The sequence below is a fragment of the Neoarius graeffei genome, chromosome 16, assembly GCF_027579695.1.
Source record: "Neoarius graeffei isolate fNeoGra1 chromosome 16, fNeoGra1.pri, whole genome shotgun sequence".
Lineage (NCBI taxonomy): Eukaryota > Metazoa > Chordata > Actinopteri > Siluriformes > Ariidae > Neoarius > Neoarius graeffei.
In genome coordinates this window covers 62,944,833-62,958,347 of record NC_083584.1, presented here as the reverse complement: position 1 = coordinate 62,958,347, position 13,515 = coordinate 62,944,833, and the positions used below count along the sequence as shown (strand labels likewise).

Below are 13,515 nucleotides of genomic sequence, written 5' to 3'. Positions count from 1 at the left end.
CACTCTCCCAGTTTGGGGGTTACTGCCCCAAGTGCCCCCACTACCACGGGGATCACGCAACCCTTGACCTTCCACATCCGTTCCAGCTGCTCTTTCAACCCTTGATACTTCTCAAGTTTCTCATGTTCCTTCTTCCTGATGTTGGCGTCAGCTGGGATCGCCACATCTATCACCACCACCCTCTTCTGCTCTTTGTCCACCACCACTATGTCCGGTTGGTTAGCCAGGATCTGTTTGTCAGTCTGGAAGCTGAAGTCCCACAGAACCTTGCCCCCCCCCCCCCCCCCCCCCCCAAGGTATAAATCCAGCCACTGGGGGTGCATAAGCGTACTCTTGGTCCTTTCTTGTTTGCCATAGTGATGGATAGCTTGACGGACGAAGTGAGGCAAGAGTCACCGTGGAACATGATGTTTGTGGATGATATTGTGATATGTGGTGAAAGTAGAAAGGAGGTTGAGTTGGGTTTGGAGAGATGGAGGGATGCGTTGGAACGAAGAGGAATGAAGGCGAGCAATAGCAAGACAGAATACATGTGCATCAATGAGAATGGGGATGAGAGTGGAGTGAAGATGCAAGGAGTAGACGTAAAGAAAGTTGGTGAATTCAAGTACCTGGGGTCAACTGTGCAGGAAAATGGGGGCTGCGATAGTGAGGTGAGAAAGAGAGTGCAGGCAGGGTGGAGCAGTTGGAGAAGGATTTCGGGAGTCATTTGTGATTGGAAAGTCCCAGCAAAAGTGAAAGGTAAGATGTATAAGACAGTAGTGAGACCAGCTGTGATGTATGGATTGGAGACCGTACCCTTAACGAAGAGACAGGAGGCAGAGTTGGAGGTGGCGGAGTTGAGGATGTTAAGGTTTGCGATGGGAGTGATGAGGTTGGACAGGATAAGGAACGAGCACATCTGGAGGGACAGCACATGTAGAGAGCTTGGGAATTAAGCTAAGAGAGATGAGACTGAGTTGGTATGCGCACATCCTGAGAAGAGATGCAGAGAATGTTGAGGATGGAGCTGCCGGACAAACGAAAACGAGGAAGGCCAAAGACAAGATGCATGGATGTGGTGAGAGAGGACACGAAAGTGGCAGGTGTGGTAGAGAAGGATGCAGAAGACAGGGAGCAATGGAGACGAAAGATCCGCTGTGGTGACCCCTAATCAGGAGCAGCCAAAAGAAGAAGAAGAAGATATATATATCCATAGCTGCTTATCCTGTACAGGGTCGCAGGCAAGCTGGAGCCTATCCCAGCTGACTACGGGTGAAAGGCAGGGTACACCCTGGACAAGTTGCCAGGTCATCACAGGGCTGACACATAGACACAGACAACCATTCACACTCACATTCACACCTACGGTCAATTTAGAGTCACCAGTTAACCTAACCTGCATGTCTTTGGACTGTGGGGGAAACCGGAGCACCCGGAGGAAACCCACGCGGACACGGGGAGAACATGCAAACTCCACACAGAAAGGCCCTCGCTGACTGCTGGGCTCGAACCTGGACCTTCTTGCTGTGAGGCGACAGTGCTAACCACTACACCACCGTGCCGCCCTGTGTGTGCGCACTTAAGAGCACACTGATAGGACCCTTATTGATCCAACTGTTTTAGATTACTGTGTTCCCATTTAATTTATTCTATCCATCATTCTACCATCTCTCTCTCTCTCTCTCTCTGATAAATTAGCGCTCATTAGTGTTCAACGTTAATATAACCTAAATGAAAATAAAAGGTGCGATTATTGCAGTTTATATTAATGAGCCTGGCACGACTGGCAGAGGTTATTAATACATATAGGTGTGTGTGTGTGTGTGTGTGAGACTTGTGAGGTGTGTGTGAGAAAGAAAGCTGCACTGCATTTGTTTTTCTCCCAGGTTTTCTCTCAGAAATGTAGAATGTAGTCATAGCTATATACAAAACCATCTTCTGCACAAGCTACAAGACTCGTGATAGCAAATAGTGAACATGGTGTGATTTAATCAAAAATAATGTTGGATGTTAAGTAGTGTGTTTTTTCTTCTGCGTGTGCGCACAGGTGGTAACCGTGGCGATGTGTTCGCCCTGAGTTTGCTCTCCTCTGATTGGAAACTGTACGTGAAGAGGCTGTTGGATCGTGAGCAGCAAGAGCGTTACGTCATCAACGTCACGGCAACGGACGGCCTCCACGTTGCCACGGCAACCGTCCACGTACTCGTCATCGATGCCAATGATAACAGCCCTGTGTGTGACCCGGTGAGAATACATAAACATATACCTATACACAGACAAAAGCACAGACACACAGTTACTTTATGTGCGTACATGCATTGGTTACTTGTGCCTCATTTGCGTGTGTGTGTGTGTGTGTGTGTAGGTGGTGTACACTGCATCTGTTTCGGAGGATGTCCCTGTTGGAAATCTGATCCTAAGAGTGAGAGCAACGGACGCAGACACCGGCTCTAACGCACAACTACAGTACACACTGTCAGGGGGCGGGGCTGAGGACTTCACCATACACCCTTACACAGGTCTGTCTATCTATCTATCTATCTATCTATCTATCTATCTATCTATCTATCTATCTATCTATCTATCTATCTATCTATCTATCTGTTTGTGTCTCTGCATCTGCCTGTCTATCATGGGGATGACGTTGTGTGTGTGTGTGTGTGTGTGTGTTGCAGGAGAGCTGAAAACAGCTACGTCACTGGACCGGGAGAAAGTTGAGCGGTACTCTCTTGTTGCCAGGGCGACTGATGGGGGCGGGCTTTCGTGTGAGGCAACTGTTTCCATCTCGCTACTGGATGTTAATGATAACCCTCCTCACTTTGGCTCCACCTATTACGAGACGAGTGTTTATGAGAACACCGCTGCAAAAGCACTACTCACACAGCTAAATGCCATAGATCCAGACCTGGGTACGAAACACACACACACACACACACCGCAGAGTCTCTAACTTCCCCTGCATTATTGATGAGTTCCTGTGTGAGCGTACAGTCCTGTGTACAATCTGCTCTGCAGTGTTGCTACATGCCTCCATTCACGTTTTTCCAATACTGGTGCTTTTCACTCTCTCTGGGAGGTGAACACTTGTGCATATGTGTGACAAGACGATTGTAAAGGCTGTGTCCTGGATGTGTAAACAACCTGCAGAATGAGTTTCAGAATGAGGTTTTTTAAAATGCCAAGAATCTGCTGGAAACATTGAGTTGATAGACAGCCACTGTAGTCGCTTTGTGCAGGGGGATTTTTCTGATTTAGGGAATGGTGCTGCTTCAGGGCAGAATGCTGCCAATGTATTTCTACTGTTTTACTGTTGACAACACGCCTCCATTGATGGTGAACAACCAAGACTGTTGTGTCCCTAGTATTAGAGTTGGCCAGGATTTCAGGTTTTTAGCTTTTTTTTTTAAAGATGTTTAACCCCAGGTGGCACGGTGGTGTAGTGGTTAGTGCTGTCGCCTCACAGCAAGAAGGTCCGGGTTCGAGCCCCGTGGCGGGCAAGGGTCTTTCTGTGCGGAGTTTGCATGTTCTCCCCGTGGGTTTCCTCCGGGTGCTCCGGTTTCCCCCACAGTCCAAAGACATGCAGGTTAGGTTAACTGGTGACTCTAAATTGACCGTGAGTGTGAATGGTTGTCTGTGTCTATGTGTCAGCCCTGTGATGACCTGGTGACTTGTCCAGGGTGTACCCCGCCTTTCGCCCGTAGTCAGCTGGGATAGGCTCCAGCTTGCCTGCGACCCTGTAGAAGGATAAAGCGGCTAGAGATAATGAGATGAGATGTTTAACCCCATTTCCTTGTAGACAGCATCAACAGCATTCTATGGAGATCCTTTCAGCTCAGTGTGTGGCACAATTTGGCTTTTTTACTGCCATGAAATCTCATTTCATTCATCCAGAATCCTGCGATGAAACTAGTGTTGTGTTTTATCTCTTGACGGAGTAGGATGGAGTACTAGAAGAGATCTATTGGGATCTACAGCCTGTTTCCTTAAGACTCAGGCAAAGAAGAGTGCTCTTCGCTGGGCACTGCTTTTGAGCTTAGGGGGAAGCAATATCACACTTATTACTGTGGAGCCCGAGCAACTGCCCACTTGGGTCAAGGAAGTTCACTTTCCTGGTGATTCTGTCAAAGAACACTGGGATTCATGTGCAGGATCTCAGCACAGCAATGGCAGACAGAGAGGTATGGCAAGGGGTTGTTCGAAGAATCTCAGCTGAGGCCAAAGGATGATGATGAGGAGGATACATTAGGATATGACAGACCTTGACAGCCTGGTCTGGGGATACAGTCTTGCTGACACAGAAAGATTCAGAATCCATCCCGCTCAAGGGCATGTGGATCTCCTGATGGATGTCTGATTTCTTTTTCTAAGCACTCACACTTTTGTAGAATAGTGTACAACAACTCCTTGTTCACTGTAACAACGGCTTTGGACAAGTCGATTAATACAACAAATAAGTCTTGATGCTGTTTCTTGCACTTTTCTAGCAGCTGCCTGGAAGTGATAACGATTTCTGTTATATTTTATTTTGTGCAAAAGCCAAATGGAGGCTCGTGGAAGTACAGTACACTATATGGCCCAATGAATGAGGACACCTGACTATCACACCACCCATACATATATGCTTGTTGAACATCCCATTTCAGACTTGCCCCCCTCCACTCATCTGGAAAGGCTTTCCACTGGATTTTGGAATGTGGCTAGGTGGATTTGTGCCTTCAGCTATAAAAGTGAGGTCAGACATGGATATTGGGTGAGAAGGCCTGGTGTGCGGTCCACATTTCCATTTATTATTCAGTGGGGATGAGGTCAGAGCTCTATGCAGGCAACTTGAGTTCTACTCCAACCTTGGTGAACAGTGTCTTCAAAGACCTCACATTGTGCACAGGAGCATCATCATGCTGGAACAGGTTTGGACCCTTTAGTTTGAGTAATTCGAAATCTTAATGCTACAGTATACAAAGATACTCTGGACAATTGTGTTTCCAACTTTGTGGCAACAGTTTGGGAAAGGCTCATGTATAAGTGTGATGGGCAGGTTTCCACATACTTTTGGCCGTATAGTGTATCTGTTAAATGATCCTCTGCAGTGGAAAATAATGATGTCCCTCCGACTGTACTTCTACTTTCTGCTACTTTCTATGACAGCTCTGTTACCTTTGTTTCTCACTGACTAATGAACAGGCGAAAGAGCTCTGGTAATTGGGTATGGTATGTTTAAAGGTCTAGCTCAGAAGGTTGCAAGAACATTGTCTGACCTGGTGCCCCTTTTTACCATTATTAATTTAAAAAAAAAAATTGTAATGTTCAAAGCAGTCTGAATCAGAATCAGTTTCTTGCAGCTGATCTGCAGAACCCTAGTTAGAACTTTTCCTGTAATGGATATCAGAGATATCTTTCTGCTGTTTCTGTAGACAGCTTTATCATCTTTATCTTTGTGCCAATTTTAATATCTCTGAAGGATGCAACCTTCCCCGTCAGTCCTGGCTAATGGACTGATCAAGAGCTCCAGCTGGTATGCTGTCTGGATTGGGTATCTTGTGAATATTAATGGAGCACCACTTTTTTCCCCAACTTAACCACCTGTTGTTACCCTTCAGTCCTGTAAATGGAGGCCACCCCACCATCCTTGTAGAAGTCAACTGAAACTCTAACCCAAGTTCTCGGAGTTCTTCCCTCACAATTCACAATCACTCTCCATACTACTCACTTAAAGGCATGGTCTGAACTTCTCATCTCATCTCATTATCTCTAGCAGCTTTATCCTGTTCTACAGGGTCGCAGGCAAGCTGGAGCCTATCCCAGCTGACTATGGGCGAAAGGCAGGGTACACCCTGGACAAGTCGCCAGGTCATCACAGGGATAACACATAGACACAGACAATCATTCACACTCACATTCACACCTACGCTCAATTTAGAGTCACCAGTTAACCTAACCTGCATGTCTTTGGACTGTGGGGGAAACCAGAGCACCCAGAGGAAACCCACGCGGACACGGGGAGAACGTGCAAAGTCCACACAGAAAGGCCCTCGCCGGCCATGGGGCTCGAACCCGGACCTTCTTGCTGTGAGGCGACAGCGCTAACCACTACACCACCATGCCGCCCTGGTCTGAACTTGCAAAAAAAAACAACTTTAGAACTGCCTTTAGATTTTCTGTGAAAATGAATGGATTGTGTTGCTCTTGTAGAATGTTATAATTGGTAACATTTGAATCAGTTCTGGGCTGGACTGAGAAGGCTTCAGTGTGTTCAGCCAACCTATGAAAGATTTTGTACTTGAGGTTGTGACAACCTTTAGACATGGTTTACAGCTTTATGAAAGTGTGCAAGTTTGTACCCCCCACACTTGATTTTCTTTCAGTGTGTAGTGAAAGACTGGACCCTAATGCAGAGGGGCAACAAGTGGTTGCCTCCACATAGGAGACCATCCTATGAAGCCTATAGCAGTGTTGAGATATCCTACTGATTTTGCCTGGGGTGTAAGAACCTCAGTTACCATATGAGACCACAAGATCTTGGTATATGAGAGGTTCTGTATTTGCAGAGGAAACCTTGTGCCTTGTTCATGGTGACTTAAAAGTGTTAATTTTTGAGTTGTAATAACATCCTTTTCCACCTCGGCACATTTGATTTGCCTTCATGAATTGTGTGACCACGAGTTGGCCTAGTGGTTAGAGTGTCCACCTCTCGACCGGGAGACCAACTGGGAGTTCTATTTGTGGTCGGGTCATACCAAAGACCATCATAAAAATGGTACCTACTACCATCTGGCAAGGCATACTGCAATACAGATGCGAGTGGGGAAGTCAAACTCTCACGCTTACCAGAGGACCCACCCCCCACTGTAACCTTAGCTATAAAAGCGAGAGGCTGAGGGCTATCAAAATGGAGATCAGCGCCTTACCCATATGCCTTAAAGAGTTGGTTAGTACTGGGACAGGAGACTGCCTGGGAAAACCAGATTCTGCCATGAGAGGGACTTTGACTTGACTTGACTGACATGAATTGTCATTTGTTTGTACTGTCAGAGCACTTAAAACTTTAAAAACTATTTTAACTACAATTTTACAGTTACAGATGTGAGTGGTGACTGGTTCTGTTCTACTATAGTGAACTTCAACCATTCATGCAACATTTTGGCCTGAAATGCTGTTCACAGTGGAACAGCCATGTTGATTTGATGTCACTCTGTAAACGGAGATGTAGTTGAGAAATCTACCCCAAACTAACAAATTGAAATTTCAAGTAGAGGGGGTGTTTTGGTGGCTTTTACCAGTTGTAGGTAGGGAATTACACATTGCAATGTCACCTTGAATGCAGCCTTAGACTGTTTCTTTAACTGTCCAGAGCTATCCTGTGGCAAAACACCTGAAAACCAGAAAACGGGTACTTGTACACATCTTGAAAATCTGAAAAGGTAGAGGTACTCAATCCCAGACAGGGAAAAGTATTGAAATTCTGGAAAAAAGGAGTGTCTGTAGTCAAAGAAAGACACCAAGGTTCTTGGTTGTCTTTGGACATTCCTGTATGGTCTCAAGCACGGTGGTGTAGTGGTTAGCACTGTCGCCTCACAGCAAGAAGGTTCTGGGTTCAAGCCCAGTGGCTGATGGGGGCCTTTCTGTATGGAGTTTGCATGTTCTCCCTGTGTCTTTGTGGGTTTCCTTTGGGTGCTCCAGTTTTCCCCACAGTCCAAAGATATGCAGGTAAGGTTAATTGGTGGCTCTAAATTGACCATAGGTGTGAATGTGAGTGTGAATGGTTGTTTGTCTCTATGTGTCAGCCCTGCGATGATCTGGCGACTTGTCCAGGGTGTACCTCACCTCTCGCCCATAGTCAGCTGGGACAGGCTCCAACTTGCCCACGACCCTGCACAGGATAAGCGGTTACGAATAATGGATCGATGGATGGATGTATGGTTTCATTCCCGGACAGTCTCATATGGTAATTGAGGATCTTGCACCTCCAAGTAAAATCAGTAGGATACCTCAAGACTGCTACATGCTCCATAGGATGGTCTCCTATGTGGAGGCAACCACTTGTTGCTGCCTTGTTGCGGGCGGCACAGTGGTGTAGTGTTTAGCACGGTCGCCTCACAGCAAGAAGGTTCCGGGTTCGAGCCCAGTGGCCAGCGAGGGCCTTTCTGTGTGGAGTTTGCATGCTCTCCCCGTGTCTGCGTGGGTTTCCTCCGGGTGCTCCGGTTTCCCCCACAATCCAAAGACATGCAGTTAGGTTGCCGTGGGGCGGCCTTGGGCTGAGGTGCCCTTGAGCAAGGTACCTGACCTCTGACTGCTCCCTGGGCGCTCTGGTGTGGCTGCCCACTGCTCTGGGTGTGTGTGCATGTGTTCACTGCTTCAGATGGGTTAAATGCAGAGGATGAATTTCACTGTGCTTGAAGTGTGCATGTGACGAATAAAGGTTTCTACTTCTTTTCTTCTTATGGTCTAGTCTTGCACTACACACTGAAAGAAAATCAAGTGCTGGGGTACAAACTTGCACACTTTCATAAAGCTGTAAACAATGTCTAAAGTTTGCACACTAATGTAGCCTCTTGAATGCATATCACATTTCACATTTTCCTGAATGTGAACATGAAAAGCTTTGAAAGTCAAAAAAAAAAAGAAAGTATTTTTTACAAGGAACGGGCAAAAAACTTGCAGAAATTGTAATCAGACAAACTTGCATTATGCATCAGTTTTCTATCTGTGATCTCTTTCTAATTCTGTCTCTCTCTCTGTGTGTCTCAGGTGAGAGCCGTAAAGTAGTATACTCACTAGTAGACTCAGCCGAAGGTGTCTTCTCCATCGATAAGTGGACTGGTGTGGTGGCTCTGGAGCGGCCACTGGATCGTGAGGTCCAATCTTCATACCATGTGGTGGTACGTGCATCTGACCTGGGCGTCCCCTATCGTCTCTCGTCTCTTGCCAACCTGACCATCGCTGTGCTGGATGTAAACGACAACCCTCCTGTGTTCGAGCGGCGTGACTACAGTGCCACACTGGGCGAAGATGCAGCAGCTGGCACTGCAGTGCTTCGTGTCCATGCACACAGCAAGGACATCGGTACTAACGCGGACATCTATTACAGCATCCGGTCTGGGAACACGCAAGGACACTTCAGCATTGAAACACATACAGGTGAGAAGACTAATCTTATACTGAAGGGTCTAAGTGCACAGACTGAACAGGTATCACAATGTCCCAAATGCTAGCATGCTTGCATGCTGAGTAGCAAGCCAATATAGTCCCATTCTGTAGTTTTAAGTTAGGTACTGTTAGACTACTATACATACTGTAATATCACAGCATTACTACCACCACTGTTTAGTATGTTTAGTTTTTGACAAAACCCCAGGTCATGCCATAGCTGTTTTTATGGTGGCTAAATGTTTTACTAGATAGCTTACTAGATACAGTGGTGCTTGAAAGTTTGTGAACCCTTTAGAATATTCTATATTTCTGCATAAATATGACCTAAAACATCATCAGATTTTCACACAAGCCCTAAAAGTAGATAAAGAGAACCCAGTTAAACAAATGAGACAAAAATATTATACTTGGTCATTTATTTATTGAGGAAAATGATCCAATATTACAGATCTGTGAGTGGCAAAAGTATGTGAACCTCTAGGATTAGCAGTTAATTTGAAGGTGAAATTAGAGTCAGGTGTTTTCAATCAATGGGATGACAATCAGGTGTGAGTGGGCACCCTGTTTTATTTAAAGAACAGGGATCTATCAAAGTCTGGTCTTCACAACACATGTCTGTGAAAGTGTATCATGGCACGAACAAAGGAGATTTCTGAGGAGCTCAGATAAAGTGTTGTTGATGCTCATCAGGCTGGAAAAGGTTACAAAACCATCTCTGAAGAGTTTGGACTCCACCAATCCACAGTCAGACAGACTGTGTACAAATGGAGGAAATTCAAGACCATTGTTACCCTCCCCAGGAACGGTCGACCAACAAAGATCACTCCAAGAGCAAGGCGTGTAATAGTCAGCGAGGTCACAAATGACCCCAGGGTAACTTCTAAGCAACTGAAGGTCCCTCTCACATTGGCTAATGTTAATGTTCATGAGTCCACCATCAGGAGAACACTGAACAACAATGGTGTGCATGGCAGGGTTGCAAGGAGAAAGCCACCACTCTCCAAAAAGAACATTGCTGGTTGTCTGCAGTTTGCTGAAGATCATGTGGACAAGCCAGAAGGCTATTGGAAAAATGTTTTGTGGACGGATGAGACCAAAATATAATTTTTGGTTTAAATGAGAAGCGTTGTGTTTGGAGAAAGGGAAACACTGCATTCCAGCATAAGAACCTTATCCCATCTGTGAAACATGGTGGTGGTAGTTTCTTAGTTTGGGCCTGTTTTGCTGCATCTGGGCCAGGACGGCTTGCCATCATTGATGGAACAATGAATTCTGAATTATACCAGCGAATTCTAAAGGAAAATGTCAGGACATCTGTCCATGAACTGAATCTCAAGAGAAGGTGGGTCATGCAGCAAGACAACGACCCTAAGCACCCAAGTTGTTCTACCAAAGAATGGTTAAAGAAGAATAAAGTTAATGTTTTGGAATGGCCAAGTCAAAGTCCTGACCTTAATCCAATGGAAATGTTGTGGAAGGACCTGAAGCAAGCAGTTCATGTGAGGAAACCCACCAACATCCCAGAGTTGAAGCTGTTCTGTACGGAGGAACGGGCTAAAATTCCTCCAAGCTGGTGTGCAGGACTGATCAACAGTTACCGCAAACGTTTAGTTGCAGTTATTGCTGCACAAGGGGGTCACACCAGATACTGAAAGCAAAGGTTCACATACTTTTGCCACTCACAGATATGTAACATTGGATCATTTTCCTCAGTAAATAAATGACCTAGCATAATATTTTTGTCTCATTTGTTTAACTGGGTTCTCTTTATCTACTTTTAGGACTTGTGTGAAAATCTGATGACGTTTTAGGTCGTATGCAGAAATATAGAAAATTCTAATGGGTTGATAAACTTTCGAGCACCACTGTAGCTAACATAGTTTCTAAATAGCATCTGTCGAAAGTTGTACTCTTGTTGTACTATTTGCATCCAGTCAGTCAATATACAGATTTCTTATTTTGTTTGCCTGATAGGATTGCTGAGAGAATTTTGAGTCATATTTGTAAACATTCCTAATCTTCACTGATAATACTGACTAGCTTGCTAACCTGACAGGATTTTTATAAACATGCTTAATTTTTTCTGCTAATATCAGCTAGCTACCTAACCCGAAAGGATTTTTATAAACATACGTAATTTTCACTGCCAATATTGGCGAGCTAACTAACCTGACAGGATTTTTATTAACGTGCATAATTTTCACTGCCAATATTGACCAGCTAGCTAACCTAATAGGGTTTTTATAAACATGCACAATTTTCACTGTTAATATTGGCTAACTAGCTAACCCGACAGGATTTTTATAAATATGCATAATTTTTGCTGCTAATATTGTCTAGCTAGCTAACCTGACAAGATTTTTATAAACATACATAATTTTTGCTGCTAATGTTGCCTAACTAGCTAACCTGACAGAATTTTTTATAAACATGCTTAATTTTTTCTGCTAATATCAGCTAGCTACCTAACCCGAAAAGATTTTTAAAAACATCCGTAATTTTCACTGCCAATATTGGCTAGTGAGCTAACCTGACAGGATTTTTATAAATATGTATAATTTTTGCTGCTAATATCATCTAGCTTGCTAACCTGACAGGGTTTTTATAAACATACATAATTTTCACTGTTAATATTAGCTAGCTACCTAACCTGACAGGATTTTTATCAACATGTGTAATTTTCCACTGCTAATATTGTCTAGCTAGCTACCTAACTTAACAGGATTTTTATAAATGTGCATAATTTTTACTGCTAATATTGGCTAGCGAGCTAACCTGACAGGATTCTTATCAACATGTGCAATTTTCCACTGCTAATATTGACTAGCTAGCTACCTAACCTTACAGGATTTTTATACACATGCATAATTTTTGCTGCTAATATTGGCTAGTGAGCTAATAAACATGCATAATTGACTAGCTAGCTAACCTGACATAAATATGTATAATTTTGATTGCTAATATTAGCTAGCTACCTAACCTAACAGGATTTTTATAAATGTGCATAATTTTCACTGCTAATATTGTCTAGCTAGCTACCTAACCTAACAGGATTTTTATAAATGTGCATAATTTTCACTGCTAATATTGACTAGCTAGCTACCTAACCTTACAGGATTTTTATACACGTGCATAATTTTTGCTGCTAATATTGGCTAGCGAGCTAACCTGACAGGATTTATATAAACACGCATAATTGGCTACCAAGCTAACCTGACAGGATTTTTATAAATATGTATAATTTTTTCTTCTAATATTGTCTAGCTAGCTAACCTGACATAATTTTTATAAATATGTATAATTTTGATTGCTAATATTGGCTAGGTAGCTACCTAGCCTGGCAAGGTTTTTATAAACATGCATAATTTTCACTGCTAATATTGGCTAGCTAGCTAACCTGACAGGATTCTTATCAACATGCATAATTTTCACTGCTAATATTGACTAGCTAGCTACCTAACCTTACAGGATTTTTATACACGTGCATAATTTTTGCTGCTAATGTTGGCTAGCGAGCTAACCTGACAGGACTTTTATAAATATGTATAATTCTTTCTGCTAATATTGTCTAGCTAGCTAACCTGGCAGGATTTTTATAAACATGCATAATTTTCACTGCTAATATTTTCTAGCTAGTTAACCTGACATAATGTTTATAAATATGTATAATTTTGATTGCTAATATTGGCTAGCTAGCTAGTTCACCTGACAGGATTTTTATAAACATGTGTAATTTTCACTGCTAATATTAGCTAGCGAGCTAACCTGACAGGATTACCTGTAATTTGCACTGCTCATATTGGCTAGTGAGCTAACCTAACAGGATTTTTATAAATATGTATAATTTTTTCTTCTAATATTGTCTAGCTAGCTAACCTGACATAATTTTTATAAATATGTATAATTTTGATTGCTAATATTGGCTAGGTAGCTACCTAGCCTGGCAAGGTTTTTATAAACATGCATAATTTTCACTGTTAATATTGGCTAGCTAGCTAACCTGACAGAATTTTTATAAATATGTATAATTTTGATTGTTAATATTGGCTAACTAGCTACCTAACCTAACAGGATTTTTATAAATGTGCATAATTTTCACTGCTAATATTGACTAGCTAGCTACCTAACCTTACAGGATTTTTATACATGTGCATAATTTTTGCTGCTAATATTGGCTAGCGAGCTAACCTGACAGGATTTATATAAACATGCATAATTGGCTACCAAGCTAATCTGACAGGATTTTTATAAATATGTATAATTTTTTCTTCTAATATTGTCTAGCTAGCTAACCTGACATAATTTTTATAAATATGTATAATTTTGATTGCTAATATTGGCTAGCTAGCTAGTTCACCTGACAGGATTTTTATAAACATGCGTAAT

General features: G+C 43.1%; 1 protein-coding gene across 4 annotated transcripts in view; it reads left to right on the top strand.

Moving 5' to 3' along the window:
* Positions 1-13,515, top strand: part of fat3a (FAT atypical cadherin 3a) — a 200,281-nt gene that overhangs the window by 111,388 nt on the left and 75,378 nt on the right. For all 4 annotated transcript variants that reach the window (XM_060943363.1, XM_060943365.1, XM_060943364.1 and 1 more), the window contains 4 exons: positions 2,030-2,226; positions 2,348-2,501; positions 2,658-2,891; positions 8,728-9,117. In XM_060943363.1, the coding sequence (XP_060799346.1) occupies positions 2,030-2,226; positions 2,348-2,501; positions 2,658-2,891; positions 8,728-9,117 (975 nt within the window). The remainder of the gene's footprint in view (positions 1-2,029; positions 2,227-2,347; positions 2,502-2,657; positions 2,892-8,727; positions 9,118-13,515) is intronic.